This window comes from Arvicola amphibius, chromosome 4 (genome assembly GCF_903992535.2).
Source record: "Arvicola amphibius chromosome 4, mArvAmp1.2, whole genome shotgun sequence".
Lineage (NCBI taxonomy): Eukaryota > Metazoa > Chordata > Mammalia > Rodentia > Cricetidae > Arvicola > Arvicola amphibius.
The window spans coordinates 21,542,541-21,554,762 of NC_052050.1; the positions used below are offsets into that span (position 1 = coordinate 21,542,541).

General features: G+C 47.8%; 2 protein-coding genes across 2 annotated transcripts; both read left to right on the forward strand.

Moving 5' to 3' along the window:
- The first annotated feature begins 536 nt into the window (after positions 1-536).
- Positions 537-4,045, forward strand: LOC119812130 (keratin, type I cuticular Ha1). Its single transcript, XM_038326533.1, has 7 exons — positions 537-884; positions 1,164-1,246; positions 1,548-1,704; positions 2,438-2,599; positions 2,691-2,816; positions 2,995-3,215; positions 3,892-4,045. The coding sequence occupies exons 1-7, from the start codon at positions 537-539 to the stop codon at positions 4,043-4,045; spliced, it is 1,251 nt and encodes a 416-aa protein (XP_038182461.1).
- Positions 4,046-8,522: 4,477 nt separating this feature from the next.
- Positions 8,523-12,222, forward strand: LOC119812175 (keratin, type I cuticular Ha4). The gene is made up of 7 exons (XM_038326618.1): positions 8,523-8,870; positions 8,962-9,044; positions 9,863-10,019; positions 10,869-11,030; positions 11,122-11,247; positions 11,425-11,645; positions 12,138-12,222. Exons 1-7 carry the CDS (start codon positions 8,523-8,525, stop codon positions 12,220-12,222), a joined length of 1,182 nt encoding a protein of 393 aa, XP_038182546.1.

Sequence of the window (12,222 nt, forward strand, 5' to 3'; positions counted from 1 at the left end):
AATACAGCACCATGCAGAGAGTTGTCTCTCATCACAAGGAAGAAGAGTTGATGGTTGTAACTGAATGTAATGTCTTCCTTCAAGCAATCTGTCTGTCTGTTTCTCTCTCTGGAAACGGCAGGTTAGCTAGGATATGAGGTTGACTATGGGCCTTCAGGATCTTGTAACACAAAAGAATGTCACTGGATGGACCAACACCCGAGTGACCAGGGCTGGACCATGTGGCTTCTTTGAAGCTCTACCGCAAAACTCTGATTTCATGGGTGTAATGGCTGAAGAAGAGTCCTGACTTAGCAGGAAGCTCAAGTAAAGAATTTTTATGGGATCAGGGACTCCTCTGAGGGAGGCAAATGACAGACTGATGGAGAGGGCGTCTGAAAACCAGCGAAGAAGTACAAAGAAAAAAGATTTTACATACTGTGTCCACACCCTCTGGAGAAGGGTTATAAATTCTCATCAGAGGAAGGATACCCAGAGCTCTGAGGCTTGGAGAATCCACTCTGTCTTCAGCCAGGCACCTCACTCCCTCCAGTACCATGCCGTACAACTGCTGCCTGCCCGCCCTGAGCTGCCGCACCAGCTGCTCCTCTCGGCCCTGTATACCCAACAGCTGCCACAGCTGCACCCTGCCCGGGGCCTGCAACATCCCTGCCAATATTGGCAACTGCAATTGGTTCTGTGAGGGCTCCTTCAATGGCAACGAGAAGGAGACCATGCAGTTCCTGAATGACCGCCTGGCCAGCTACCTGGAGAAGGTGAGGCAGCTGGAGAGAGAGAATGCAGAGCTGGAAAGTCGGATCCAGGAGAGGAACCAGCAGCAGGACCCCCTGGTGTGCCCCGCCTACCAGGCCTACTTCAGGACCATTGAGGAGCTGCAGCAGAAGGTGAGGGGCCATGTTGCCGTGTCTAAGTGATGGTACCTTGCTATGGTTCTCAGCCTGGGGTAGAGAAGTGTTTCTCATTTCCAACCCATAATGATCTGTCAGGGTTCATAAAGAAATGCAGTAGATGACAGCTGATGTTCATAAGGTCGATCCATCAGCTAGACAGTTGCCACAATGATCCTCGCTTTCCCATTTTTCTTGCTAGCCATTTTGAAAGAAGCTGATGGTTTTGTATTTACTTTTCATGCTCACTAATTCATGTGGTCACTCCTTCCTTAGATCCTGTGCAGCAAATCTGAGAACGCCAGGTTGGTGGTGCAGATCGATAACGCCAAGCTGGCTGCCGATGACTTCAGAACTAAGTGAGTTGTTTGGCACTCACACTAGTATCCTTTTCTTTGACTTAACTTCCAGTTAAAGAAAGGGATTTCCATAGTTTTTCCGAACAGTAGACAATCTGTTAGTTGTGAATGATTCTGCAAAAGATGTTGGGGGCAAAACCAAGCAAAAGGAATCACAAAAATGGTAAAAGGATGATGTTGGGTTTTGATGGAGCATCCAGAACTCTCTGTCCCCTGGATCTATGCATTGCAGGAAGTAGGAAGGCAATTATGCTGGATCTTGAGTTTCACCAGTTGCTGCTCTGACCCTGTCCTTTTTCAGGTATGAGACAGAGCTGTCCCTGCGGCAGCTGGTGGAGTCGGACATCAATGGCCTGCGCAGAATCCTGGACGAGCTGACCCTCTGCAAGTCTGACCTGGAGGCGCAGGTGGAGTCCCTGAAGGAGGAGCTGCTGTGTCTCAAGAGGAACCACGAGGAGGTGAGACCAGATGAAGAACCTACCTAACTCAGCCTCAGGCTTTGGGGTCGGGAGAAGCAGAACCAAGGGTACAAATACGAATCTCAGAATGTTTTTATGAATTCCTTTCAAAACCATTAATACCCAATGAGAAAAAAAACTAGATGAACTTATCCATATTCTCAGACAGGATATACCTCATGTTAAAAACCCATGTATGATTTCCCAGATATCTCCATTTGCTGGCAATTTGCCACCGAGCTATAGAGTTCCAGACTTGCTGTGTTGGGGATCTGATTATTCTCTAGCTAAGATCAATAAGACAAGGTGAACAAATGCTGCCTCCACTCTTCAAAGTCTTGTGAAGCAATGAGCAGCTTCTCCTAGGAGGTGGTATGACAGGATTTTGTTTCATTTTTGGTAGCAAGAATTATTTAACGTACAACTTGAATCTGTCTAGCCATCTTTTTGCATTCGAGGGTCTCACAGTTTCCAATCTGGGAAACTTGTTTGTTAGCCTGTTCTTCAACAGCAGCTCAGCAAACCCTTGGAATTTCTTTTTGAAGACTAGTGTCATGTCAGGGTAATGGTGAGGAGGGAGTTGAGCACACAGAGATTATTTGCATTGCGCTGATATAATAAACTGATCCACTTCAAGATTCTTTTTTAGAAGGAAATAAACTTAGGGCTTCAACAGGCAGGGTTATCTCTGAGACTCATTGAGAATAATAACTCTGAATTTATTTATCTGTAGGAAGTCAACACCCTGCGCTGCCAGCTTGGAGACCGCCTCAATGTGGAGGTGGACGCTGCTCCCACTGTGGACCTGAACCGTGTGCTCAATGAGACCAGGTGTCAGTACGAGGCCCTGGTGGAAACCAACCGCAGAGAAGTGGAGGAATGGTTCACTACACAGGTGGGCATCTGAGCTCATGGTCACCCAGGAACTGAGATTCCCAGGACTCTAAGGCAGGATCTGATCCTGTCTCTGCCTTTGCCTCTTGCAGACCGAGGAGCTGAACAAACAGGTGGTGTCCAGCTCAGAGCAGCTGCAGTCCTGCCAGGCAGAGATCATCGAGCTGAGACGCACAGTCAACGCCCTGGAGATCGAGCTGCAGGCCCAGCACAACCTGGTGTGTAGTGTCCAGACCTGCTGCTGAGCAGTGTGGAGTCGGGAGGCAGAGTCACTAGGATGCCTTTGGGGCCATGCCCTCTTCCTAGCTCATGAAGGCTGTGACTCCTTTGCAAGGCCATGCAGGGACCTTTTAGAGGGGACAGCTGTGTGACAGTCTCTGTCTTCTCCCCCCACAGAGAAACTCTCTGGAAAACACACTGACAGAGAGCGAGGCTCGCTACAGCTCCCAGCTGTCCCAGGTGCAGTGCCTGATCACCAACGTGGAGTCCCAGCTTGGTGAGATCCGGGCTGACCTTGAGCGTCAGAACCAGGAGTACCAGGTGCTGCTGGACATCCGGGCCCGGCTGGAGTGTGAGATCAACACGTACAGGGGCCTGCTGGAGAGCGAGGACTGCAAGTGAGTGCACAGATGGACGGGTTTGATGAGTGCTCAGAGGGGAGGATCGGACTCCGTGTTGGAACCGTCACAGATTGTCTACCTTGGGAAAGAAAATCATGCCTTTTGACTTGACATGCTCAAACAGAACTCCCCAAACACCACAGCCATCATTAAAAACCCCAAGCGTCTTGTTAGCACAGTTGCTGGTGTACAAACTGAACCGGCACAGTTTTCTTTGTATTCTATTGTGATAACACGCGGAATCATGTGAGCTGTCATTTTACAATACTCCATTGTAAAGACAGCTTAAGATAGACACTATCTTATCTGATTGTGTAATTACCCTCGGGTAGGCAGGTGCTGTATTCTTCCAGGTCTCTACGGGAGGACGCTAGGGCTTGGAGAAGATGGTAACCCACTCAAGACCAACAGCTAGGAGTGTGTAGATTTGGGGTGTCTGTGTAGTACTTGTGATTCTCTATAGGAGGGGGAGTTTCAGTGAGTTAAAGGTTTTGTAGTAGAGGGGAGCTGGGTCTTCTCTGTTCTAGGCCAGGACAAATCCTGACAGGACTTCTTCTCTTACACACTCTTTGATATGTGGTCATATATAGGATTATATGTGGTTACTCTTTGGGACTCTCTGATATGTGGTTATGCATCTGGCTCACCTCTCTCTTGTGTTCTTTGTTTCTAGGCTACCCTGCAATCCCTGTGCCACAACCAATGCATGCGGCAAGCCCATCGGGCCCTGTGTCTCCAATCCCTGCACTCCGTGCCCACCCCCTGCCCCTTGCACACCGTGTGTCCCACGTCCCCGCTGTGGGCCATGCAACTCCTTTGTACGCTAGAACCTGGGAGAGGCCAAAGGGGCAAGGATACAGGGCTTAGCGCTCCAGAGCTCTGACCTGGTTCTGGTTCATTCCACAACACAGGCATAAAAACACAGATTAGCCAGTGCAACCCTGGAAGGACAGCCCCAGAAACTGTGCCTTCAGCCGCTGTATCCTCTCTAGACCATTGCCTCTAGACCACGCTTTTTCCTTCAGAAGAACCTGACTCTCCCTTGGCTCATCTGGAGGACTCTGAAGTGCCAGCGGCCCTCCCTTGTAATCTCACAATAAACATTTTCTTGCCAAAAGCAGATGCCTTTCTTATTGGTATTCGTTTGTCGCCATCTGCTCCCCACCTCAGGACTCTATAAAAAGCCACTTGAAAGTCAAGCTTTATAATGGGCTTGCGTCTTGATGGACAGATGGCTGACCTGACACCCTGCACCCATGGGTGAAGTAGAGCAGCCACCAGGAGGGAGTATGTGGCTCCTGCGATGCATGCTGCTGTCTCCCTTTCATTATTTCTATATTTCTCTCAGGACATAGATTCTCCCAGAGCTGTTGATATCCAAGCCTGAACTTGAAGGCATGAACGAGGGATGGCAAATCTGGAAAACTCATTTTGTTCCTCAGCAAGATCCTTGAATCTAGTGTTCTATGATTCTGGGTTATCGTAGTTCAGGAAACCTCAGGGGCACACTGTGAAGGAGCCCCCTGTCGCTCTGGTTTTCCTGCCTTACCCAGACCATCTTCCTTTCTTTTATGTGTGTTTTCATTATTGGCCAGGGTTTTCAGCCACTGACCGGGAGGATCCATGGGGTATTTGTCCTCTCTCATGTCAATCTAACCAGTTCCCGGCGAACTCCTACTCTGTAGATGCTGGGTGGTGCAGCAGGGAGAGACTCCCAACCGCAAGCTACTCACTATTTGTTAAGAGCATAAAGTTAGACCCACAAGGAGTGTTATCACCCTAAGACACAGAACCTTGATTCCTGAGCACGTATCTGACTATTGAAAGAGATAAGCTCTGGGGACTGAGGATAGTGGTATGTCTCAAGAAATGGCAGCTTCTTTTAACTGGAAGGAAAATCCACAGAAATGATAAAGTGTTGACTTCATAAAACCCCAGAGGACCCTTAGGGTGTTGTCAACCTGCTTTTATGAATCACGGTCTTGTGAACTGCCAAGATCAAGACACTGTGTCTTCACCAGCGTCCGCACCATTTAAAATGCCCTCCTTCACCAGAAGAGCACAGGGCTCCATTTTTTCACATGCTTGCCAGCGCTTCTTATTTTCTGTTTGTTTGAAGCCATTGTCATCAGAATGGGTGTGGAGTGGTATCTTATTGTGCTGTCCATTTGTGTAAGCCTGATGACTAAGGGCATCGAGCATCTTTTGAAATGACCATTTGCACATCTTCTTCGGAGACTTGTCAGTTGATGTTTTTTTTTTATCCATTTTTAAGATGGTTTCTCTTTTTTTTTTGTTATAGGAGTTCATAATAAATTCTAGACCTTATTTCCCACCAGATAGATGATCTGTAGATATTTCCTCCCAGTTTGTGAACTCCTTTGTTTATCCACCCCCTTTCTGGGCCTCGGATCCTGACCTTAGGGCCTCACATATGTTAAGCAAGTACTCAATCACCAAGTTATATTTCCAAACCATGTCTCTTTCCTTGATGAAGTTTTTTACTTTTTATTTTTAAATTTAATTTATTTTATGTGTGAGAGTGTTCTGTCTGCATGTATATAAGTGCATCATGTGTGTGCCACGCCCATGGAGGCCTGAAGAAAGCATTAGATTCCCTGGAACTGGAATTACAGAGGGCTCTGAGCTGCCATGCAGATACTGGGGGCTGGATCTGGGTGCTCTTGACTACTGAGACATCTCTCCAATCCCTTGGGTGCTCTTGACTGCTGAGGCATCTCTCCAGTCCCTTGGGTGCTCTTGACTGCTGAGGCATCTCTCCAGTCCTTAGTTGAGTATCTGATGCACAGGAGTTTTATTTTGGGGGAAGTTTGTTGAATTTTTCTCTTGGTTGTCTGAGATCTTGGTGTCAAATCCAGATGTTCCTTTATAGCTTTAGCTCTGATGTTTGAGACTTTGATCCTTAAGAAATCTTAAAAAGAAATAAATTTCTTTACATATTTTGTGCATATATGTGTGCACGAGAGAGTGGTCCTGTGCCAAGCTTGTACGCGGAACTTAGAGGATGATCTGCAGGAGTTGATTCTCCCCTTCAGCCATGTGAGTTCCTGGGACTGAGCTCACGTTGTCAGGCTTGGCAGCAACTGTCTTTCCCACTCAGTCTTCTCGTCATTCCCCGTTCGGGCTTGTCATGGTTGGTGTGGAGAAATGCTTCCTGATCTCTTGATCTTAGCACAACATAAAACTTAGATTTGAGATCAGTTTTGGACTTCTAACTTATGGGATTCTAAGGAGTGCATTTGAGTCATTTTAAGGCCTTAACTTTGTGGGAATTCACAGCAGCAGGAACAAGAAGCCAATATAGTTCTTACCTATTGAGGGCCCTCCATGTCTTAGGATGTTATCGCAAATGAATGTTTATAACAGTGCTAGAATCAAACCCAGTTTACAGATGAGGACACTGAGGTTTGGACACTGACTTAAAAAATATCACATTTGGTTATTAGAATCCGGTTCCACCTGTTGTTACAGCCAAGACTCTACCACAAAGTATGAAGAATGGAATGTCTACATCCAGGTTAATGACATTCTTCAAAGCAGTCTCCTATGCACAAACTCCGTACACGGGTACATTCCAGACTAATTTTTTTTGTCAAGCCCCTCTAAAGAGAATAATGGATCATAATTGATATAATTATACAGTTTGTTTGCTTTTAATTATCTAACTTGTCTACCTCACTCCCAACTCCTTTTGAATAGCTTCATAAGAGTCAAGCTGATCCTCAAACAGAAAGGTTTGTTGTTCACAACAAACTGAGTATTGAAGAAAGGCAGCCCCCCCCCCCCCCACACAGAAAGCTCTGCGTATGGCTTAAGTAGATATAGCATCTGCAATAGAGGGGCACTGTGGTTATGAACAAAACTTATAAGATCCACAAGTCATAATATGTTCTTCAGACACATCTTAATGTTTAAGGAAATGTGCTCTACAGTCCCCCCAAAACCTTTGAAATAGCTTTTAATGCTCCCTGGTGTTCCACTGTCACCTAAGGCAAAACAGCAGTTCTCAGTGTTGGGGGTGCTTTGAAAAACCTGGGGGGCACAATTAAAAACTTTTGAGAGTGCAGTCTCCTCTTAAACAGACTGATTTAAGCAACTCAAGAGCCAAAAGTCAGTTTGGTCCCAGGGGACTTGTAAAATCCAGACAGGTGAAACATTTCCAATGGTTCCAATGAAGCCCACTCAGCAGGACCTGGATGTTGGTTAGAGCTATCAGCTTGACATTCTTGGACAGGACTTGTGACTTTCTTGAGCTTCAGTTTCCCCAGGGGTAATGAAGGAACATTACCACCTACTTGACACACTTGTTGAGGGAGAAAAGCACAGAATGCTGTGTTAATGCAAACATTGTCAAATGGAAATTTTCTTTAAAGACTATTAATTTTGATTATTATTGACCTAACACATGCCTTGACTTCTTAAAGGTAGAAAAGTATAGTGGTGTGTGTGTGTGTGTGTGTGTGTGTGTGTGTGTATCTTCCTGTCGGTGTCAGAGAACCCACCCAATGGCTCCACCTCATAAAGGTTCCACTGTCAACCAAGAGTACAGCTCCACATTCTATACAGACTGTGGCCTATAGCTGGCCAAATCTCCTTTTAGTATAATCCCCATCATACGACTGTCTGTCCCATCCGTCTGTCTGTCCGTCCGTCCATCTGTCCATCCATCTTTCATTTTGCATTCTCATTTTCCAACACACAGCTGTTTCTGGTCTGTCTATCTAGACATTTCCCAAGGTGCAGCCAGTATCCAGGCTGAGTTTCTTCTATAAGGATTGTTTCCCTAAATTCTGAAATGTGTGTAGATTTGAGAGGAGAGGCCTATGGGAAGGCTATTTTTTCCCCCATAGCTTTTTCCTTGGCTTTATCAGCAGAACCTCCCAGGAAAGGAATCTCTGACTGCCAAGCAACCCCACCTCATGTCCTATGCTATCCTTCCCTCTGAGTAATGGGGTGAGCCTTTCAGGACGGTGATGAATCTGCCTCCTTTGAAGCCATCTGACGAAACTCTGATTTCATCAACCACTTGTACCCAGCAAGAGGCTGCCGTGACACAAGCTGAATGGAATAATTTTATAGATGAGGGGGGACTCTTTGAAAGCAATATAAGTAGCTTATTTTGAAGAAAAATTAGCTGAAGCATTAGGAAAGGAAATTAAGCTATTTTCCAAGCCCCCGCCCACTATTAAGGGTATAAAAGGACCATGAAAGAGGGAGAGACTCAAACCTCATCCACATCTACCTCCAGCAGCTCACTGCTCTCCCATCACCTCTCCCAGCACCATGTCCTGTGAATCCTGCCTGCCTGCCCTGAGCTGCCGCACCAGCTGCGCTTCTAGGCCCTGTATACCCAACAGCTGCCATGGTTGCACCCTGCCCGGGGCCTGCAACATCCCTGCCAATATCGGCAACTGCAATTGGTTCTGTGAGGGCTCCTTCAATGGCAACGAGAAGGAGACCATGCAGTTCCTGAATGACCGCCTGGCCAGCTATATGGAGAAGGTGAGGCAGCTGGAGAGAGAGAATGCTGAGCTGGAATGTCGGATCCAGGAGAGGAACCAGCAGCAGGACCCCCTGGTGTGCCCTGCCTATCAGGCCTACTTCAGGACCATCGAGGAGCTGCAGCAGAAGGTGAGAGGGTAGCCCATCATCAGTTGCCTTTCTTTGACTGGGGAGGCATGCTCAAGTTCAAGTGGATCTTACTTAAGGACCATTGTTTCAGATTCTGTGTGCTAAGTCTGAGAACGCCAGGCTGGCCGTGAAGATCGACAATGCCAAGCTGGCCTCTGATGACTTCAGGACCAAGTATGTTGAACCTTTTGAGTTGGGTGACTTCCAAACCCTGATGGCTCTTTCATGGTTTCTTCATGGCTCTGTGGGTTTAATGTTGCCTGGCAGGGCAGGCGTAAGGGATGGGAGAGATACTTCTTCCCCTTTCCTGCCTCCTTCTCAGTCTGGCTATAAAAGTCAGCTGCAGACAGATATTCAGACTTGAGCCCTGCAGTTGATACGAGTTGACTGTCCTTTAGCAGAAGTGCTTGGGACCCAAGCACTTCTTTTGGGGTTTGGCTTTCCTTTTGAGTTGTGGGATATTTGAACACTCATAAAGAGCTGTCTTAGGGATGGGACCTGAGTCCAAATTCATTTGTTAAGGTGTTTATATACCGTAAACACAGACTGTCATATTATACACTATTTTTAGTGCACCTGAATTTTGTCTGCTCTGGCAATAAAGTCAGGTGGGGGCAGTTTGCACTGTGGTGTCGTGTCCCTCAAAGACTTTCAGATTGTTCTGGTTTTGGAGTTTTCTAGTCAGTGATATTCAACCAATATCAATGTTTTTAGAAATTTCTTTTTATTAAAACTTCCAAATCCAGAGATGGGAGTGGATCCATTTGGTGTTTTATTAACCAATAACACCAAGAACAGAGTGAGGACCCCACCTTACAGGTATCTTTGGGCCCCTTGTGGTGTGAAGTGAGTTCAGACCTCTCACAGCTGATCCACACATAGCAGGATGGAAACAGAGGAGGAAAGGCAGACAACTGTATACGTTCATAGAGTTCGTGGTCCAGCCACATCCCAAGAAGATACTGGCTGATCCTCCCGCTCTGTGTGTGCAGGTACCAGACTGAGCTGTCCCTGAGGCAGCTGGTGGAGTCAGACATCAACAGCCTGCGCAGGATCCTGGATGAGCTGACCCTCTGCAAGTCTGACCTGGAGGCTCAGGTGGAGTCCCTGAGGGAGGAGCTGCTGTGTCTCAAGAAGAACCACGAGGAGGTATGGAGAAGTGTTGTCAAAGTAGGTTTCAGAGCCTTAGACTGAGGTTGTTAGCATTAAGAGAGGGTCCCTGGAATCAGGAGGTACCAGTTGTCAGGCTCCCTGGTGTGGGACCATTCCCTGAAAGAGACTTTAAACTAAGATCCCAGGAGGATGGTGCTGTATCCTTATCAAGGAGTACAGTGAGCTGCAGATGCCCATGCACATAGGTGAGTGTGGGCAGTGGGTATGGATGTCCCTCCGCTGAACTCTGACCTCTCCTGGTTACTACTGTTAGGGTTCAAGAACTGATGGTGGAAATGGAGAGTAAAAAAATTAAAATAACCCACGGCTCCTCTCTTTAAGAACTTGCACTCCAGTATGAAGGGACAACCATGGAGCCCTAGCGATAGAATGCAAGGCTGAGTGAAATCAACGCTGTGCGGTGTGCGCATAGTAGGAGGAAGCCAGTCTTATAGGGAGGAGCAGGGGAACACTTCTAGGGGCAAGGGGAAGATGCTTAAGTGCTGCCATTTGAGGGTATAGGCTGAGCAAAGAGGCGCTTAGGCAAGGCATATTTAAGTATGGCTAAGCATGTGGTACCTAAAGGGGTGTGGCGGAGACAGGAGGGTTTGCGAGTGCCGAGGACTCAGTCTTAGAAGGATGAGAAGGTGCTTCTGCTTTTGCCTGAGAAAGACAATCAATCACATGGTTCCCGCTGGAGCTTTGCAGTGATGTCTGCATCTTTGGAGCGGTCAGGATGTCGTTTCAACCCCCATTCCCTTGTAGGAGGTGTTGTACTCGTTGCGCTTTAGCAGGAAGAGAGCAGATCTGCTTTCATAGCTTCATTCTGTCTCCTTCTTCCACCAGGAAGTCAACACGCTGCGCTGCCAGCTTGGAGACCGCCTCAACGTGGAGGTGGACGCTGCTCCCACTGTGGACCTGAACCGTGTGCTCAATGAGACCAGGTGTCAGTACGAGGCCCTGGTGGAAACCAACCGCAGAGAAGTGGAGGAATGGTTCACCACACAGGTGGGCATCTGAGCTCATGGTCACCCAGGAACTGAGATTCCCAGGACTCTAAGGCAGGGTCTGAGCCTGTCTCTTCCCTTGCCTCTTGCAGAGCGAGGAGCTGAACAAGCAGGTGGTGTCCAGCTCAGAGCAGCTGCAGTCCTGCCAGGCAGAGATCATCGAGCTGAGACGCACAGTCAACGCCCTGGAGATCGAGCTGCAGGCCCAGCACAACCTGGTGTGTAGTGTCCAGACCTGCTGCTGAGCAGTGTGGAGTCGGGAGGCAGAGTCACTGGGATGCCTTTGGGGCCATGCCTTCTTCCTAGCTTTTGAAGGCTGTTACTCCTTTGTAAGGCCATGCAAGGACCTTTAGAGGGGACAGCTGTGTGACAGCCTTTGTGTTCTCCCCCCACAGAGAAACTCTCTGGAAAACACACTGACAGAGAGCGAGGCTCGCTACAGCTCCCAGCTGTCCCAGGTGCAGTGCCTGATCACCAACGTGGAGTCCCAGCTTGGTGAGATCCGGGCTGACCTGGAGCGTCAGAACCAGGAGTACCAGGTGCTGCTGGACATCCGGTCCCGGCTGGAGTGTGAGATCAACACGTACAGGAGCCTGCTGGAGAGCGAGGACTGCAAGTGAGTACAGAATGGATTTCTGGGATAGCATGTGTAGTGGACATGTTAGACAGGAGAAACACACATGGTGGCCATGTTTCAGACTGCTCACATAGTGCATCGAATGCCCACAGTGGACATGGTGATTGGCATTAGTCAAGTAGATGCAAGTGAGCAAAGGTGAAGGGCATAGCTTCTGCCTTTGAAAGCTATCAATAGAGAGGAGAGAGGTGGGTCCAGATATTGCCAGTCATAGCCTTACATGTTGGGTAAGGCCGATCTCATTAAGTTCCATGAGAGGGATGAGTGTGAGACAATATTTTTTAAAAGCACAAGTTTCCAGTTCGGCGCAAGGTATTGTGGGTAAGAGAAAAGGGCTTGATAACAGCCACAATTCTAATTCCAATCACTGACAATTCTTAGGTTGTTTCTATGAGTAAAAGATACTGTGTGTGATTTAGGGTTCTCTGACTTATCCTGTCCAATCCTATGTTTGCTTCTGTGTCTTCCCAGCCTCCCCTGCAACCCATGCGCCACCACCAACGCTACTGGTACCTCCTGTGGACCTTGTGGCGGCTGTCAAAAGCGTTGCTGTTAA